The 18,584-nt window shown below is 45.2% G+C and overlaps 1 protein-coding gene across 2 annotated transcripts in view; it reads right to left on the bottom strand.

The window, feature by feature from the left end:
• Positions 1-1,047: 1,047 nt before the first annotated feature.
• The window catches only part of LOC123501000 (fibrinogen-like protein 1), a 93,514-nt gene continuing 75,977 nt past the window's right edge, over positions 1,048-18,584 (bottom strand). For both annotated transcript variants that reach the window (XM_045249555.1, XM_045249554.1), the window contains exon 6: positions 1,048-1,565. In XM_045249555.1, the coding sequence (XP_045105490.1) occupies positions 1,220-1,565 (346 nt within the window). In that variant the 3' untranslated portion in view covers positions 1,048-1,219. The remainder of the gene's footprint in view (positions 1,566-18,584) is intronic.

Raw genomic sequence — 18,584 nt, 5'->3', positions numbered from 1 at the left:
ATTTATTATTATTATTAAATATTGGTATCATTGTTATCATTATCGATAATAATAATAATAATAATAATAATAATAATAATAATAATAATATATTATTGTTGTCATTGATATCACTATCATAATAGAAATTATAATGATAATAATAATAATAATAATAATAATAATAATAATAATAATAATATTATTAATATTTATTATTATTATTATTATTATTATTATTATTATTATTATTATTATTATTATTATTATCATTATTATTATTGCTATTATTATCATTATCATTATTACTTTATTACTAATATTATAATTATTATTATTATTATTATTATTATTATTATTATTATTATTATTATTATTATTATTTACCTCATCATCATCCTTATTATTATTTTTATCATTATCATTATTATTATTATTATTACTGTTATTATTTTATTATTATTACTATTATTAATATATGTTATTATCATATTATTATATTCTCAACAGAGATCTATTAATAAATAATAATAATAATCTCATGCCATCTTGTACTCTGTTGACTATTCTGCGAACCAGTTGCGAGCAGTGTGAACTATTCATGACTCAGGTGTAACCTTCAAGGTTCTCACACTGAGATGTTGCAAAAACAACATGATAAGTCAAATACTGTTTTTAAACTCTCCACCAGACCCACAGTTTGAAGTAATTTTCAGATCTATATGTCATCACTGCAGTCTGTCTTGCGCTTCTCGCAATTATTTTCATATTATTGTTGCAGTTTTATTATCCTTGGCCGATGCCCCTCTTAAAAATGAAAAAAAAGAATAATTCTCGTGTCCTTTTCAACATATTTGTGTAAGGAAAATGTAAATGATTTTACTACATTTTGTAAGAAATATGTTTTTGTGTTTGGAACACACATAGCTTGTATAAAACATTCAGCATTGAAATGTATCGAATCATTATTTTTGATTGACTTCCTTTACACATGACTCTTAAATATAATGTCTTATAAGCAAATGTCTCTGATGTGCTTCAGGGAATGAATAGAAAAAAAACAACAACTCATTTTCATCTGTAAGTGAGAGGCATTTGTTTAATGAAAAAATACAGGGAAAGTATTCTAAAATTCTATTGTTAATATAATAATAAAACATAATGAGTATTGTTTTTTTATGAGTTTCGAAATCCTATAGTGAAATGTTCAGTGTGGTTTTCAACACTAGCAATTCATTAGTCACTCCCCATCTGTATAAATGTTGAATCGCTCGCCATAATTAGCTGGCCTTATTTTCATAATGACATCATCGAGAACCAACCATCCATCAGGTCTGTACCAGCGGATAGTGCGGGAGTTGCGGTCCTTGGTAGTGGGGAAAGTGGCTGTGAGGGCCGCTCTGTGACACTTTTTGTACCACCATCCACCGCCGTTGTTAGAAGCGCAGTTTCCTTCAAATGAGTCGAGATCCTTGTCATATGTGCTGAAGGGCTCCCCGTTGTGCATGGAGTTAAGAGAGTCGTAAGACACGTTGCCAGAAAAGCCACTTGTCAGAAGACGGAAGTTATTTCCTTCGCTTGTAACCCTGAGAAAAAAAAAAAAAAAAAAAGGGAAGCAGGTATGCATAGGTGTCTCGTTAAAATGGAAGGTAAAACTGTCATGAAACATGAAGAGTTTTTAACTTTTTTTCTACTTCTACCAATACCTACCTGGAAATGCAAGAATAAACTGATGAAATATTGATGAGGAAAAAGCAAGTGGAGATTTTTATGAATTTATGGATGGATGATATGTCGTGGGGGAAAACAAAACATAAGTTTGGAAACCATCAACAAGTATAAAACGTACGTAAGGATTAATTAACCACCAAATTGGTCAACATTTTTCTATCATTATCTGATAAGGCATTACACAGTTTCAAAAAATTCCTGCTTTAAATTGATAATAATGAAAAACAAAAATATTTTGAATGTTAAATACTGGAGAGTTGAGTGTTAATGAAAAAGAAGGAATAATTGCCTGACTGTGTCAAGTACATAGATAAAGGAATTGAAATTTTAAGGCACTGAACATTTCTAAGTTTTCTCTGCCCTTATCAGAAATCTTAGCGTGATCAGAAGTCAGGCCTTCTGTGGCGTCCCAGAGTGATCTCCCCCCCAGATGGGAACCGCCTTGTGGCCTTGTGGCTTGCGTGCCCCTGTGACCTGGAGAGCTAGGCTAGAGGGGGCTTAGGCCCCTGCTCTGCCCTTTCGAGAGAGAGGGCTACCATGCTAGTAAGGTCGCCAGAGAGGGGCCAGACTAAATGGTTCCTATTTAGGCTGCCAGTGGACCAGCGGAACCACCCGCTGGAGGGATCGACCAATAGGGGTCGTCCTGTGCTGGATGGTTGGGTGTCCAGGCTGATATGCTTTGGGAGGGGGTTCTCAGCTCTGTCGTGGACAAACTTTCGTATCATGTGGGACCTTTTTTTAAAACGACTGGTCCGCATAGGGACAAGGTACCCCATCCATGGCAGCCAGCGCTTGCTCCCATTGTAGTCCCAGTAGGTAGTTTCCCTTGCCCCTGGAACTAATTTTTTGTGTAACTTTATACATCTGGTAAAACAAAAAAAAATTCAGGTTCTCGTGAGGTGGCTGACCTGGCCCTCGAGACGTCATCTTCAGGTCTGAGTGGGAAGGAGAATTCCCCTCCACAAAGGCCTCACACAACAGTCTCCTGTTCTGGGAGTTCTTATGAGGGACGCATTTCTGCTGCATGTGACTCCCTTTTGATGGTAAATGTTAATCCATCATTTTCCTATAATGCCTTGCACTCACTTCTCAAGGCGTATGGTACGGTTGTTCGCATTCGACTGGTTTGTGATAAGGACTTTCCTTCTAACTGCTGCTATGTGACGTTTATGTCATGTGATGAAGCCCGTTTGGCTTATGAACATGTAGCATCTCTGCCCCTTGCTGGCTCTGGCCTTAAAACTGAATTTCTCCAGTCACGTAATATTTCAGACAGTGACATGGATTACATCCCAAATGTTTTTGAAAACTATTTAGAGAATTCAGTTCCAGAAGTTCGCCACATCCCGCCACCACGTTAGTTTGTGGCGTACTACAGAAATGGGTGCGGGAATTTCATCCATGCCTCCCGGTACCTGTCCAAAGAGATCGGCACGATTCCTGAGGGAAACCTCAAGAAAATATCACGCAGGCAAGGATGTTGCAACATCTACCATGTCCTTCTGACAGCATGTTTGAGACTATTAAGGCACATCCCACCTTTAATTACAGTAAAGGTTATGTGTACAGTCAGGATCTTTATGAATTTCCTGACGAAGAAATACTAGCAATGTGTCCTAGCTCAGTCCAAAAGGTGACTAAGATGAAGAACTCTTCCAACATGGTCCCTCTCACCTTCATTGGTTCCACCCTCCCAGACCGTGTTCATATCGGTCCTATCAATCTTAGGGTGAGGCGTTTTGTTTCTCGCCCTCTTCAGTGTTTCTAATGCTATGGGTACGGTCACGGCAAAAGCTCATGTAATGAAGCTTCTCGATGTGGTAATTGCTCTGCACTAGACTCACATTCTGAGGAGCATTGCAATGCTGCTGCTTATTGTTTTCATTGCCGTGATGCTCACCAGGTACGTTCCAGGCAATGCCCAAGGTATCGCCTAGAGCAGGACATTTTACAGCTTGCTAATAGTCAGTTCATCAGTCTCTCGCGAACTCCTGTGCCACCAGAAGGACGGTACTGGTGCGACATCCTATGCTTCATTGGCCGCTCGCTCTTTAGCTGAGTCTGCCGGTCCGAAGACAACTTCTCCTGCTACCTCTCGCTCTGTTGGGGCGGGTGGTCCTGTTCATCTGGCTAATAGGTTTGCCCTTTTGTCCGACGACTCAGTTGAGTCAAAGAATTTGTAAGAAGTGACGGGAATAATTCGAATATGACGAACGTAACCCATGTAGTGGATGTCCATTTGCCCCCTGCATCGCCTAAGCCTTTGAAGGGACTAACCAAACGGCACCGCGTCTCTGCGGAGTCGATAGATTTAGCTCAGCCTAAGCAGTCTAAGGTTTCTCCCGGTGCACATGATCGTGAGTCTTCCAGGGACCGCTCTGGTATGGTAGCTCCAATAGTTTCTGTTCAGGCCTCTGTGACGCCCTCTGTCTCAGATCGGGCTTCTTGTGATGAGGACGGTCTTTGCATGGAGACGTCCGATGATATTGTCACAGCCGTCCCTGGTGGACCCGCTGTGTCAAAAAGTGCAGTCCAGCCTGACCCTCGTCCTCCGATGACCGGTAGGAGTGTTGATGGTTCGCATCACTCACCGGTAGGCCGAAAGGCTGCGGTCCAACGGCCCATTACATCTCAGCTCCCGGTGTCTTCTCGTCGGTTGATTATTTCTAGTCAGGTGAGTCACGGGCACCCCATTCAAAAGGCTCGCCCGTCCATTGCACCTAAATAGTCATCTTCAAGCTTCTACAGTGAAACGGTAGAGTCCTTCTTGCCTCATGGGAGGAACTCCGTGCTTTATTGTCGGAGTTCTTTCCAACATGTGTAGCTTTACGAGAGACTATGCTAGGTGATAGTACTGATTCTAGTCCTCCTGGCTATCGTGCCTTTTTTAGCACACCTTTCACTGACCAGGGCCACCACCGTGGCACAGCTATTTTAGTCCGTCAGGATATACCTGTTAGCCCTTTACAACTTAACTCTCCTCTTCAGGTGGTTGCTGTTAAGGTCTTTATGGGACGATTCTACACCATTTGCAGTTTATATCTCTCTCCTCGGCTCCCTGTCTCCAGGGGTGAGCTTGACGGCCTGGTGCATCAGCTGACTCCGCCTTTCCTCTTGTTGGGAGATTTTAACGGCCGTCACCCATTGTGGGATGAAGGTGCTAGTGATCTTTTATTGAGGATGAGGGATTGGAGGTTACACATTTCCACAGCCCTACTGGGACTTTTACAGCTATTGATCTTTCTCTGTGTACATCTAATTCTTTCCTTGATTTTAATTGGCGGGTCCTACAGGATTTACACGGTAGTGACCACTTTCCAATTTTATTACAATCTGTGAACTGTGAGCCACAGTCCCGGCCCCCACACTGGGTTTTAGACAAGGCAGACTGGCCTCGATTCACAGATCTTAGCTCTTTTTATCCGTCCGCTGGGTGAATTTTCTACGTGTGCTGAGGCTGTTGATTATTTTACTGATTTTTTTACATTCCGCAGCGCTTGAGACAATCCCTAGGACGTCCGGTCACTTTACTAAGCGTCCCGTTTCTTGGTGGAAGGCAGCATGCACAAGCGCTGTGAAAGCGAAACGGGCAGTTTTCTCTCGTCTCCGGCGACATCGTGGGGACCCGCAGTGCCTAGAAGGTTTTCGACGCTGCCGAGCTCGGGCCCGCCGCGTTTTGAAAGAGGCACAAAGAGCCTCTTGGAAAGCTTATGTATCTTCCATTATTGCCCGCACCCCTTTTACGGATGTCTTTAACAAAGTCCGCCGAATTGCTGAAAAGTATTCTGCTCCTCCCCCACCAGTTTTGTTGTCTGCTGGGCGAACGGTGGCAGACCCTAAGACTGTCGCCGACCTCTTCGCAGAGAACTTTGCCAGTGTTTCCCGGAAGCATCGTCACCGCCAGAGAATGGAATCTCTCGGCATAAATTTTTCTTTAACTGGAGGGGAGTCCTATAATGTCACCTCTACCTCCAATTTGCGGACTGCTTTGTCCCAGTGTCACGACTCTACTCCTGATCCAGATGATATTCCTTATGCCTTCTTGCGCCACATGTCTGACAATGCTTTTAACTTTTTATTAAATCTTTATAATATGATTTGGGATACCGGTGACTTTCCATCTTGGGCTGTCGCAGTGGTCCTCCCATTTCCGAAGCCTTGGAAAGATAATCTTCAGGCTACGAACTACCGTCCTATATCTTTGACATCCTGCATTTGTAAAGTGTTAGAAAAGATGGTAAATGTTACACTCGTGTGGTACTTAGAGAGGGGGAAGTACTTGTCATCGGTACAGTACGGCTTCCGAAAGATGAGGTCTACTACTGATGCTCTTTTATCCCTAGAGTCTTCTCTTTGTGAGGCCTTCGCTAATCACCACCATCAAGTAACAGTCTTTTTTGACCTGGAGAAGGCCTACGACACGGCTTGGTGTCATGGCATTTTACAGTCCTTGTCTAATTTTGGCTTTCGTTGTCACCTTTATATTTTTATTCAGCAGTATTTATTCAGACGTCTTTTACGGGTTCGAGTTGGGAGTGTTCTTTCCGAGGCTACTGCTGTAAATGATTGTGCCCTACAGGGAAGTATTCTTAGCGTTACACTATTCGCAGTCTCCATTAATGATGTGATAGATACTCTTCCAGATGGTATTCACAGCTCCTTATAAGTTGATGATTTATGTATTTCTTTTGCTGCTGCTAAGATGTCACTGACTGAGCGAAAGCTCTAACTGACGATCAATAGGGTGTCCAGTTGGGTCAACATGAACGGTTTACGATTTTTCAATTTTCCACCTCGAAGACCGTAGTCAAGCATTTCTGTCGCAACCGTGGTGTCTATCCAAACCCTGATTTATACCTCACCAATAAACGTCTCTCATGCGTGGAGGCGACTCGATATCTTGGCCTTTTATTTGATAACCGTCTCACCTGGGTTCCTCATTTCCGTTCTCTTAAGGCGTCTTGTCGGCAGCCATTATCCCTGCTTCGGATTTTAAGTCACACCTCTTGGGGTGCGGACAGGGACACGTTGCTGCTTCTTCATCGTACACTTATACTTCCCAAGCTGAAATACGGCTGTGAGATCTACTCATCCGCAACGGATGCGCGACTACCCACGCTTGACTCTGTGCATCATGCTGAGGTCCGCTTGGCTACGGGTGCATTTCTGACATCTCCAATACCTAGCCTTCTAGTGGATGCTGGTTTCTGGCCGCTCGACTTCCGGCGCCAGTCTTCGATGGTCCGATGTTGGTTTCGCACCCACCGTCTTCCTGATTCTGTCCTTTGTCTGTCAATATTGCGGGACTCGCGTTCGGAAGCGTATGTCACTCGACCGAGTCTACCTAAACCTTTTGGCCATCCAGTCACAAATCTCATGGCAGAATTATCTATCGACCCCCCTCCTGTGTACTCTTTCCGGTTCCCACGATTTGGTTATTGGCAGCTTCCGGTTGTCTCAATATGCCCTCCTGCCATGGATGGCAAGAAGCATTTTCTACCAACTTTGTCCAACACACGGTTTTTATATCCATGTTTTTTACTGATGGTTTCAAATCCAACGCAGGCGTTGGGTTTACTGTGGTTTTCCCTTCTTTTTATCGGTGTGGCAGCCTTCCTTCAGTGGCATCCGTCTTTACTGCGGAGCTGTCTGCCATATTCCTAGCTTTACATATAATTTTTACTCGCCCGGTTTCGTCCTTTACAATTTTTAGTGACTGTCGCAGTGCTCTTACTTCTCGCTCTTGCACTGTATCATCCAAGGTAGAGTCTTAGTAAAGATTTCAGAGAAGAGTTTAGGTCTAGAAATAGGAGAGGGCATTGGTGCAGTCAGGATGCAATCAAGGAGGGAAGAAGAAAATAAAAGTTATTGGAGGTATTTTGGGTCAGGTGCCAGAAGTCTCAAGGGGAGTGAAATCTCTAAAGATTTTCATATTTTGTATTAATGAAGGACTTTTTGGCAAGTTGGAGAGCAGTCTTGGTATGATTCGGGGCAGAAATATAAAGGATATGCGATTCAGATGAAGTTGAATGGCTCAAGTACCTTTCGTGGGCAACTTCTATATAGCACACTAACAAGGTTAGGAAGATTTAGGTTAAGATGGAGAGTGAGGAATGTACGCCTAGATGACAGTCACTATAACCTCATTTATCTATGGGGCAGATCTGTGATTTCCAAATTACTCTTGTACTGCTTCTATCCTCTCTCTTCATCATCATCTGAAGTTTAATTTCTAGCTGTTCTATTCCTGCTGTGGTAGACGGTCAATGTTCTCCTAAATCTTTTAACTGTTGTGTTGTTCAGCGTTCTATCCTCTCACTTACTCTTCTTTATTATTCATTCATTATAAACCAGTCGTTCTCAAACAGTGTTCCGTGGAATCCCAGGGTTCCGTGAAGGTCTTTCATGGGTTCCGGGGCAAAAATCTATATATACATTTGACAAGACCTTACTTTTATTCATTAATAACAATAGGAAGGGATAAAATTGGGTATAAAAGGGATGAAAGTATTTTCATCTAGCGGAAAGAGAGAGAGAGAGAGAGAGAGAGAGAGAGAGAGAGAGAGAGAGAAAGAGAGAGAGAGATTACGTGAAGTCCAAGTCAATTTGGCGCCTGTAATTACATGTAGAGGGGTGGGGGGAGATTTTACCTATATTGGGTGAAGGGGTTGTAGGAGGTTTCGCCGAATACCAGAAGTGCGAGCCCCCCAGATGGGAACCGTCTTGTCGTGGTGGGGGGGCTTGCGAGCCCCTGTGACCTGGCGAGCTAGGCTAGAGGGGACTTAGGCCCCTGCTCTGCCCTTTCCAGGGGGAGAGGGCTACCCATGCTAGTAAAGTCGCCAGTGAAGGACCAGACTAAATGGTTCCTAAGTAGGCTGCCAGTGGACAGCGGAGCCACCCACTGGAGGGATCGCCCAGTAGGGGCCGTCTTGTGCGTGCTGGATGGTTGGGTGTCCAGGCTGGGATGCTTTGGAGGGGGTGGTCTCAGCTCTGTCGTGGACAAACATTCGTAGCTTCTGGGGCCTTTTTTTTTTTAAACGACTGATCCGCATGGGGACGAGGTACCCCGTCCACGGCAGCCAGCGCTTCCTCCCAATGTAGTCCCAGTAGGAGCCCTTGGAGCCAATCTTTTGTGTAGCTGTTTTTTATAGGAAAATACAAAAAACATTTAGGTTTTCGTGAGGTGGCTGACCTGGCCCACGAGATATCATCTTCAGGTCTGAGTAAGGAGGAGGATTCCCCTCCACAAGAGCCTCCCGCAGCAGTCTCCTGTTCTGGGAGTTCTTCTGAGGGACGTATTTCACGAACTGCATATAACTCCTGTGATGGTAAATGTTAACCCATCATTTTCTTATCACGCCTTGCACTCACTTCTCAAGGTGTATGGTACGGTTCTTCGCATTCGACTTGTTTACGATAAGGACTTTCCGTCTAAACGCTGCTATGTAACGTTTCTGTCATGCGATGAAGCCCGTTTGGCAGTAGAACATGTAGCATCACTGCCCCTTCCTGGCTCTGGTTTTATGACAGAATTTCTCCACTCTCGCAATATTTCGGACAGTGACACGGACTACATCCCAAATCTTTTTGACAACCATTCAGAGAATTCAGTTCCTGAAGTTCGCCAGATCCTGCCTCCACGTTGGTTTGTGGCCTACTACAGAAATGGGCGCGGGAATTTCATTCATGCCTCCCGGTACTTGTCCAAAGAGATCGGCACTATTCCTGAGGGAAACCTCAAGAAATACGGGAAGGGGGTGCTCGTGCGAGCAAAAGACTTCATGCAGGCAAGGATGTTGAGACTATTGAGACTATTAAGGCACATCCCACCTTTAATTACAGTAAAGGTTGTGTGTACAGTCAGGATCTTTACGAATTTCCTGAAGCGGAAATACTGGGTATGTGTCCTAACTCAGTCCAGAAGGTGACAAAGATGAAGAATTCTACCAACATGGTCCTTCTCACCTTCTTTGGTTCCACCCTCCCAGACAGTGTTCATATCGGTCCTATTAACCTTAGGGTTAGGCGCTTTGTTTCTCGCCCTTTTCAATGTTTCTCTTGCTATGGGTACGGTCACGGCAAGGGCTCCTGTAGGGAAGCTTCTCAATGTGGTAATTGCTCGGCACTAGATTCACACTCTGAGGAGCATTGCAATGCTACTGCTTACTGTTTCCATTGCCGTGATGCTCACCAGGTACGTTCCAGGCAATGCCCCAGGTATCGCCTGGAGCAGGACATTTTACAGCTTGCTAACTCGCAGTTCATCAGCCTTGGTAGTGCTCGCCGCGAACTCCTGTACCGCCAGAAGGACGGTAATGGTGCGACATCCTATGCTTTTTTGGCCGCTCGCTCTTCAGTTGAGTCAATCTGTCCGAAAACCACTCCTGCCACCTCTCGCTTTGTTTGGGCGGGAGGTCCTGTTCATCTAACTAATAGATTTGCCCCATTGTCTAACGACTCAGTTGAGTCACCTGCAAGAAGCGACGAAAATAATACGGGATTGACCAAAGTAACCCATGTAGTGGATGTCCATTTGCCTCCTTTATCGCTTAAGCCTTTGAAGGGCATGACCAAACGGCACCGCGGCTCTGGAGAGTCGTTAGATTTAGCTCAGCCTAAGCAGTCTTAAGTTTTCTCCCGGTGCACATAATCGTGAGTCCTCCAGGGACCGCTCTGCTAGGGTAGCTCCAGTACTTTCTGTTCAGCCTCCTGTGACACCCTCTGTTTCAGATCGGGCTTCTTGTGATAAAGACGGTCTTAGCATGCAGACGTCCGATGATATTGTCACAGATGTCCCTCGTGGACTCTCTGTATCAGAAAGTGGAGTCCTTCCTGATCCTCGTCCTCAGAGGACCGGTAGAAGTGATGATGGTTCGCATCATCCACCGATAGGCCGAAAGGCTGCGGTTCAACGACCTTGCACATCTCAACTCCCGGTGTCTTCTCGTCGTTTGATTACTTCTAGTCAGGTCAGTCACTGGCAGCCTCAAAAGGCTCGCCCGTCCACTGGACCCAAACAGTCATCTTCAAGCTTCTAAAGTGGAACTGTAGAGGCCTTCGTGCCCAGTGGGGGGAACTCCGAGCTTTACTGTCGGAGTTTTCTCCAACCATTGTACCTCTGCAAGAGACTATGCTTGGTGATAGCACTTATTCTAGTCCTCAGGCTATCGTGTTATTTTTAGGACTCCTTTCTCCGAACAGGGCCACAACGGTGGCACAGCTATCCAAGTCCGTCAAGACATACCTGTTGTCCCCTTGCAACTCAACTCTCCCCTTCAGGTGGTTGCTGTTAAGGTTTTTATGGGACGACTGTACACCATTTGCAGTTTATATCTCCTCCTCGGCTTCCTGTCTCCAGGGTGAGCTTGACGGCCTGATGGGTCAGCTGACTCCGCCTTTTCTTTTGTTGGGAGATTTTAACGGCCGTCACCCATTGTGGGATGAAGGTGCTAGTAATCCTCGTGGGTTTTAATCGGTTCTTTTATTGAGGATGAGGATTGGAGGTTTTAAATTCTGGGATGTTACACATTTCCACAGTCCTACTGGGACTTTTACAGCTATCGATCTTTCTATTTGTACATCTAATTCTTTCCTTGATTTTAATTGGCGGGTCCTACCGGATTTACACGGTAGTGACCACTTTCCGATTTTATTACAATCTGTGAACACTGAGCCACAGTCCCGGCTCCCACGTTGGGTTTTAGACAAGGCAAATTGGCTTCGATTCAAAGACCTTAGCTCTTTTATCCCTCCGTTGGCTGACTTTCCTACTTGTGATGAGGCTGTTGATTACTTTACCGATTTTTTACATTTCGTAGCTCTTCAGACAATCCCTAGGACGTCCGGTTGCTTTACTAACCGTCCCGTTCCTTGGTGGAACGCAGCATGTACTAAAGCTATGCAAGAAAAACGGGCAGCTTTCTCTCGTCACATCGTGGGGATCCGCAGTGCCTGGAAGCTTTTCGGCGCTGTCGAGCTCGGGCCCGCCGCGTTTTGAAAGAGGCACAAGGAGCCTCTTGGAAAGCTTATGTATCTTCCATTAATGCCCGCACCCCTCTTACGGATGTCTTTAACAAAGTCCGCCGAATTGCTGGGAAGTATTCCGCTCCTCCCCCACCAGTTTTGTTGTCTGCTTGTCGAATGGTGGCAGATCCTAAGACTGTCGCCGACCTCTTCGCGGAGTACTTTGCTAGTGTTTCCCGGAGGCAACCTGCAGCCCCGGGCGCACGTTACCGCCAGAGAATGGAATCTCTCGGCATAAATTTTCTTCATCTGGAGGGGAGTCCTATAATGTCCCTTTTTCTGCCTCCGAGTTGCGGACTGCTTTGTCCCAGTGTCATGACTCTTCTCCTGGTCCAGACGACATTCCTTATGCCTTTTTGCGTCACATGTCTGACCGGGCTTTTAACTTTTTATTAAACGTGTATAATATGATTTGGCATAATGGTGACTTCTTGGGCTATGGCAGTGGTTCTCCCATTTCCGAAGCCTGGGAAAGATCATCTCCAGGCTACGAACTACCGTCCTATATCTTTGACGTCTTGTATTTGTAAAGTGTTAGAAAAGATGGTAAATGTAAGACTCATGTGGTACTTGGAGAGGGGGAAGTACTTGTCATCGGCACAGTATGGCTTCCGAAAGATGAGGTCTACTACGGATGCTCTTTTATCCCTAGAGTCTTCTATTTGTGAGGCCTTCGCTAATCACCACCACCAGGTTACTGTATTTTTTGACCTGGAGAAGGCCTACGACACAGCTTGGTGTCATGGGATTTTACGTTCCTTGTTTAATTTTGGTCTCCGTGGCCACCTTCCTATTTTTATCCAGCAGTTTTTATCCAGACGTCTTTTACGGGTTCGAGTGGGAGTGTTCTCCGATGCTACTGCTTTAAATGACGGTGTCCCACAGGGAAGTATTCTTAGTGTTACGCTATTTGCAGTTGCAATAAATGGTGTTATAGATACTCTACCGGATGGCGTTTTCAGCTCTTTATATGTGGACGACTTGTGCATCTCTTTTGCTGCTGCTAGGATGTCACTGATTGAGCGAAAGCTCCAACTGGCAATAAATCGGGTGTCCAGTTGGGTCAACATAAACGGTTTTCGTTTCTCCACCTCAAAGACCGTGTCTATGCATTTTTGTCAAAATCGTTGCGTCCATCCAGATCCCGATTTATATTTAGCCAATAGACGAATCTCATGTGTGGAGGCCACTCGATATCTTGGCCTATTGTTTGACAGCCGTCTTACTTGGGTTCCACATTTCCGTTCTCTTAAAGCGTCATTGTGTTTTAAGTCACACCTCTTGGGGTGCGGACAAGGACACTTTGCTGCTGCTCCACCGTACACTAATCCTTCCTAAGCTGGAATACGGTTGTTAGAATTACTCCTCTGGAACGGAGGCACGTTTACGTGTAATTGATTCCGTGCATCATGCTGGGGTTCGCTTGGCTACAGGTGCATTTCGGACATATATTCCTAGCTTATTAGTGCATGCTGGCTTCTGGCCGCTCGACCTCCGGCGCCAATCTTCGATGCTCCGATGTTGGTTCTCGCCTCGCGTTCGCAGGCGTATGTCACTCGACCGAGTCTACCTAAACCTTTTGGCCTTCGAGTGGCAAACCTCATGATAGATTTGTCAATCGATCCCACTCCTGTCTACTCTTTCCGGTTCCCACGAGTTGGTTATTGGCAGCTTCCGGTTGTTTCATTATGCCCTCCTGCCATGGATGGCAAGAAGGATTTTCTTCCAGCTCTGTCCCACACACGGTTTTTAGAACACTTTTTATTCATTCTGATGGCATCCCCGTTTTTACTGATGGTTCCAAATCCGACGCAGGCGTTGGGTTTAGTGTGGTTTTCCCCTCTTTTTATCGGTCTGGCAGTCTTCCTTCGGTAGCCTCCGTCTTTACTGCAGAGCTGTCTGCCATAGTCTTAGCTTTACAGATTATTTTTACTCTCCCAGTTTCGTCTTTTAAATTTTTTTGTGACTGTCGCAGTGCTCTTATTGCTCTTTTTATTTCCCATCACCCATTGGTTTTATCAGCCCTATAGTGGCTTTATCTACTTACCAGAAGGGGATATCGTGTTGGGTTCTGTTGGGTCCCTGGTCACGTTAGTGTTCCAGGGAATGAACAAGCTGACCGCCTCGCTAAAGAGGCAGCAAGTCGCGCTCCATCTCCTGCCCCTGTTCCTTTTCGAGATGTATTTCATCTAATTCGAGTGGCGGTTGCATCAATTTGGCAGAGGAGATGGCTAACGGGGGTCGCAACCTCGAAAATGGGAGAGATCACTACTTCCACACTCCCTCTGTGTACATATACCCATGTCTGGGATCGCCGTGCACAGACGTTATTGGCGCGACTTCGTATAGGTCACACGTACCTTACACAAAGGTACCTCCTGACCAGGGACCCTCAACCTTATTGTGATGACTGCCTGGTGCCGCTTACGGTGCGGCACCTTCTAGTAGAGTGCCCCAGTTTGACTGACTTAAGACACCGCTACCTCTATCGCTGTCGCGGTAGAGATAACGGTGTCTATTATATCTTAAAGGTCCTTGGGCCAGAGTGCTTGGCCCAAGGCCATGACGTTTTTAGATTTTTGGGAGAAGCTGGCCGTCTCCCAAAGCTCTGAATTTTATTTTATTTTACACTATGTATTTTAATGTTTTATTCAGGTTTATAGTATTTTTAGTTTTTAGCCTTTTTATTGTATTGTTTTTAATCACTTTTAATTTTTATATATATACACGTTAGTTGCAATGAATTTATAGTAGCGGCGCCATATGACCGTCGTTGTTGCGGCGCCATAACCTTAAAATCCATCCATCCAGTTCACGGTGCGGCACTTACTAGTAGAAGGCCCTAGTTTGACTGATTTAAGACACGGCTACCTCTACCGCTGTCGCGGTAGAGATAGCGGTGTCTATTATATCTTAAAATCCTTGGACCAGAGTGACTGGCCCAGGGCCATGATGTTTTTCGTTTTTTGGGAGAAGCTGGCCTTCTACCAAAACTAGTTTTTTGTTTTGGCTATTGTATTGCTTTTAACTGTTTTTAGGTACTTTTTTTTTTTTTTAACTATTCTGTCTTTTTAAATTTGTTTGCGGTGCCAAATGATCTCTTGATGTTGCGGCACCAGAAAGTTAAAATCCGATACCTAGGGCTTTGCCTGGAACGTACCTGGTGAGCATTACGGCAATGGAAACATTACCGTGACCGTACCCATAGCATGTGAAACACTGAGGATGGATGGATGGATGGATTTCATTTTAGGCGCTGCAACTGCAGAACTCATATATCACCTCTACAAAATTTCAATTAAGACTATATTGATGAAGAATTTAAAACAATTAAAAACATATAAAACATATAAAAGGCAACTAAAAATACTAAAATTACAATAGTTAAATAAAACAATAAAAATACATATAATAAAATTAAATAAAATTCACACTTTGGGGAGGACCCCAGCTTCATCCAGATACCTGTAAACGTCATGACCTGGGGCCAGACATGCTGGACCAAGTACCTTTGAGAGATAGTAAACACCGCTATCTCTACCGCGACACCGGTACAGGTAGCGGTGTCGTAACTCGATCAAAATAGGGCACTCCTTCAGCAGGCAGTCTTCACAGTAAGGCTGAGGGTCCCTGGTCAACAGGTACCTTTGTGTAAGATACGTGTGACCTATGCGCAGTCGCGCCAATAAAGTCTGTGCACGGCGATCCCGGACATGGGAGTATGTCCACTGAGGGATAGTGGAAGTAGTTATCTCTCCCATTTTTGAGGTTGCCACCCCCGTTAGTCATCTTCTCTGCCATAATGCTGCAACTGCCACACGAATAGAGTAAAATACATCTCGAAACGGAACAGGGGCAGGAGATGAAGCGCGACTTGCTGCCTCTTTAGCGATGCGATCTTCATGTTCATTCCCGGGAACACCTACGTGACCACGGACTCAACAGAACCCAACACGATATCGTCTTCTGGTAAGTAGATATAGCCACTCCAGGGCTGATAAAACCAGTGGGTGAAGGGAAATAAAATAAGAGAGAGCAGTAAGAGCACTGCGACAGTCACTAAAAATTGTAAAAGACGAAACCGGTAGAGTAAAAATAATCTGTAAAGCTAGGACTATGGCAGACAGCTCCGCAGTAAAGACGGATGCCACTGAAGGAAGGCTGCCACACCAATAAAAAGAGGGGAAAACAACACTAAACCCAACGCATGCGTCGGATTTGGAACCATCAGTAAAAACAGGAATATCATCAAAATGGATAAAAAAATGTTCTAAAAACAGTGTGTGGGACACAGCTGGCAGATGAGGGCAGAATGAGATAACAGGAAGCTGCCAATAACAAACTCGTTGGAGCCGGAAAGAGTACACAGGAGTGGAGTTATAGATAACTCCGCCATGAGATTTGCAACTCAAAGGCCAAAAGGTTTAGGGACACTTGGTCGAGTGATATACGCCTGCGAGCGCGTGTCCCGCAATATTGACAGACAGGAGACAGGTTTGCTCTTTTGTCTGACGACTCAGTTGAGTCATCTGTAAGAAGTGACGGGAATAATCCGGATATGTCTAAAGTCACCCATCTAGTGGATGTCCATTTGCTTGCTGCATCGCCTAAGCTTTTGAAGAGCATGACCAAACGGGACCGCGGCTCTGTGGAGTCGTTAGATTTAGCTCAGCCTAAGCAGTCTAAGGTTTCTCCCGGTGCACATAATCGTGAGTTCTCCAGGGACCGCTCTACTAGGGTAGCTCCAGTAGTTTCTGTTCAGCTTCTTGTGACACCCTCTGTCTCAGATCGGGCTTCTTGTGATGAGGACGGTCTTTGCATGGAGACGTCCGATGATATTGTCACAGCCGTCCCTCGTGCAGTCCAGCCTGACCTTCGTCCTCCAATGACTGGTAGGAGTGATGATGGTTCCCATCACTCACCGGTAGGCCGAAAGACTGCGGTCCAAGGACCCGGCACATCTCAACTCCCGGTATCTACTCGTCGATTGATTATTTCTAGTCAGGCTAGTCACGGGCAGCCCCTTCAAAAAAGCTTCTACAGTGGAACGGTAGAGGCCTTCGCGCCTCGTGGGGGGAACTCCGAGTTTTATTGTTGAAGTTCTCTCCTGCCTGTGTAGCTCTACCAGAGACTATGCTAGGTGATAGTACTTATTCTAGTCCTCCTGGTTATGGTGCCTTTTTTAGCACTCCTTTCCCTGACCAGGGCTACCACTGTGGCACAGCTATCCTAGTCCGTCAATACATTCTTATTGTCCCTCTGCAACTCAACTGTTCCCTTCAGGTGGTTGCTGTTAAGGTTTTTATGTGACGATCCTACACTATTTGCAGTTTATATCTCCCTCCTTGGATTCCTGTCTCCAGGGGTGAGCTTGACGGCCTGGTGTGTCAGCTGACTCAGCCTTTCCTTTTATTGGGAGATTTTAATGGCCGTCACCCATTGTGGGATGAAAGTGCTAGTAATCCTCGTGGGGTTTTAATCGGTTCTTTTATTGAGGATGAGGGATTGGAGGTTTTGAATTCTGGGGATGTTACACATTTCCACAGTCCTACTAGGACTTTTACAGCTATTGATCTTTCTATCTCTACTTCTAATTCTTTCTTTGATTTTAATTGGCGGGTCCTACCGGATTTACACGGTAGTGACCACTTTCCAATTTTATTGGAATCTGTGAACTCTGAGCCACAGTCCCGGTCTCCACGCTGGGTTATAGACAAGGCAGATTGGCCTCGATTCACAGACTTTAGCTCTTTTATCCGTCTGCTGGATGACTTTACTACTTGTGCTGAGGCTGTTGATTATTTTACCGATTTTCTTTATTTCAGTAGCGCTTCAGACAATCCCTAGGACATTAGGTCGATTTACTAAGCGTCCCGTTCTTTGGTGGAACGCAGCATGCACTAAAGCTATGCAAGAGAAACGGGCGGCTTCCTCTCGTCACCGGCGACATCGTGGGGACCCGCAGTGCCTGGAAGCTTTTCGGCGCTGCTGAGCTCTGGCCCGCCGCGTTTTGAAAGAGGCACAAATAACCTCTTGAAAAGCTTATGTTTCTTCCATTAATGCCCACACCACTCTTACGGATGTCTTTAACAAAGTCCGCCGAATTGCTGTGAAGTATTCTGCTCCTCCCGCACCAGTTTTGTTGTCTGCTGGGCGAACGGTGGCAGACCCTAGGACTGTCGCCGGCCTCTTCACGGAGCACTTTTCCAGTGTTTCCCGAAGGCTTCCTGCAGCCCCGGGCGCACGTTACCGCCAGAGAATGGAATCTCTCGGCATAAATTTTCTTTCGCTAGAGATGAGTCTTATAATGTCCCTTTCTCTGGTTCCGAGTTGCGGACTTCTTTGTCTCAGTGTCATGACTCTTCTCCTGGTCCAGACGACATTCCTTATGCTTTTTTGCGTCACATGTCTGACCGGGCTTTTAACTTTTTATTAAATTATTATAATTTGATTTGGCATACCGGTGACTTTCCATCTTCTTGGGATGTGGCAGTGGTTCTCCCATTTCCGAAGCCTGAGATGGATAATCTCCAGGCTACGAACTACCGTCCTATATCTTTGACATTCTGCATTTGTAAAGTGTTAGAAAAGAAATGTAAGACTCATCTGGTACTTGGCGAGGGGGAAGTACTTGTCATCCGTACAGTACGGCTTCCGAAAGATGAGGTCTATTACTGATGCTCTTTTATCCCTTGAGTCTTCCATATGTGAGGCCTTCGCTAATCACCACCATCAAGTAACATTGTTTTTTGACCTGGAGAAGGCCTACGACACGGCTTGGTGTCATGGCATTTTACAGTCTTTGTTTAATTTTGGCCTTCGTGGCCACCTTCCTATTTTTATTCAGTAGT

This window comes from Portunus trituberculatus, unplaced genomic scaffold (genome assembly GCF_017591435.1).
Source record: "Portunus trituberculatus isolate SZX2019 unplaced genomic scaffold, ASM1759143v1 PGA_scaffold_64__5_contigs__length_350985, whole genome shotgun sequence".
In the NCBI taxonomy this organism is placed as follows: Eukaryota; Metazoa; Arthropoda; class Malacostraca; order Decapoda; family Portunidae; genus Portunus; species Portunus trituberculatus.
Note: the sequence above shows the minus strand (reverse complement) of the source record. Positions and strands in the feature narration are given on the sequence as shown.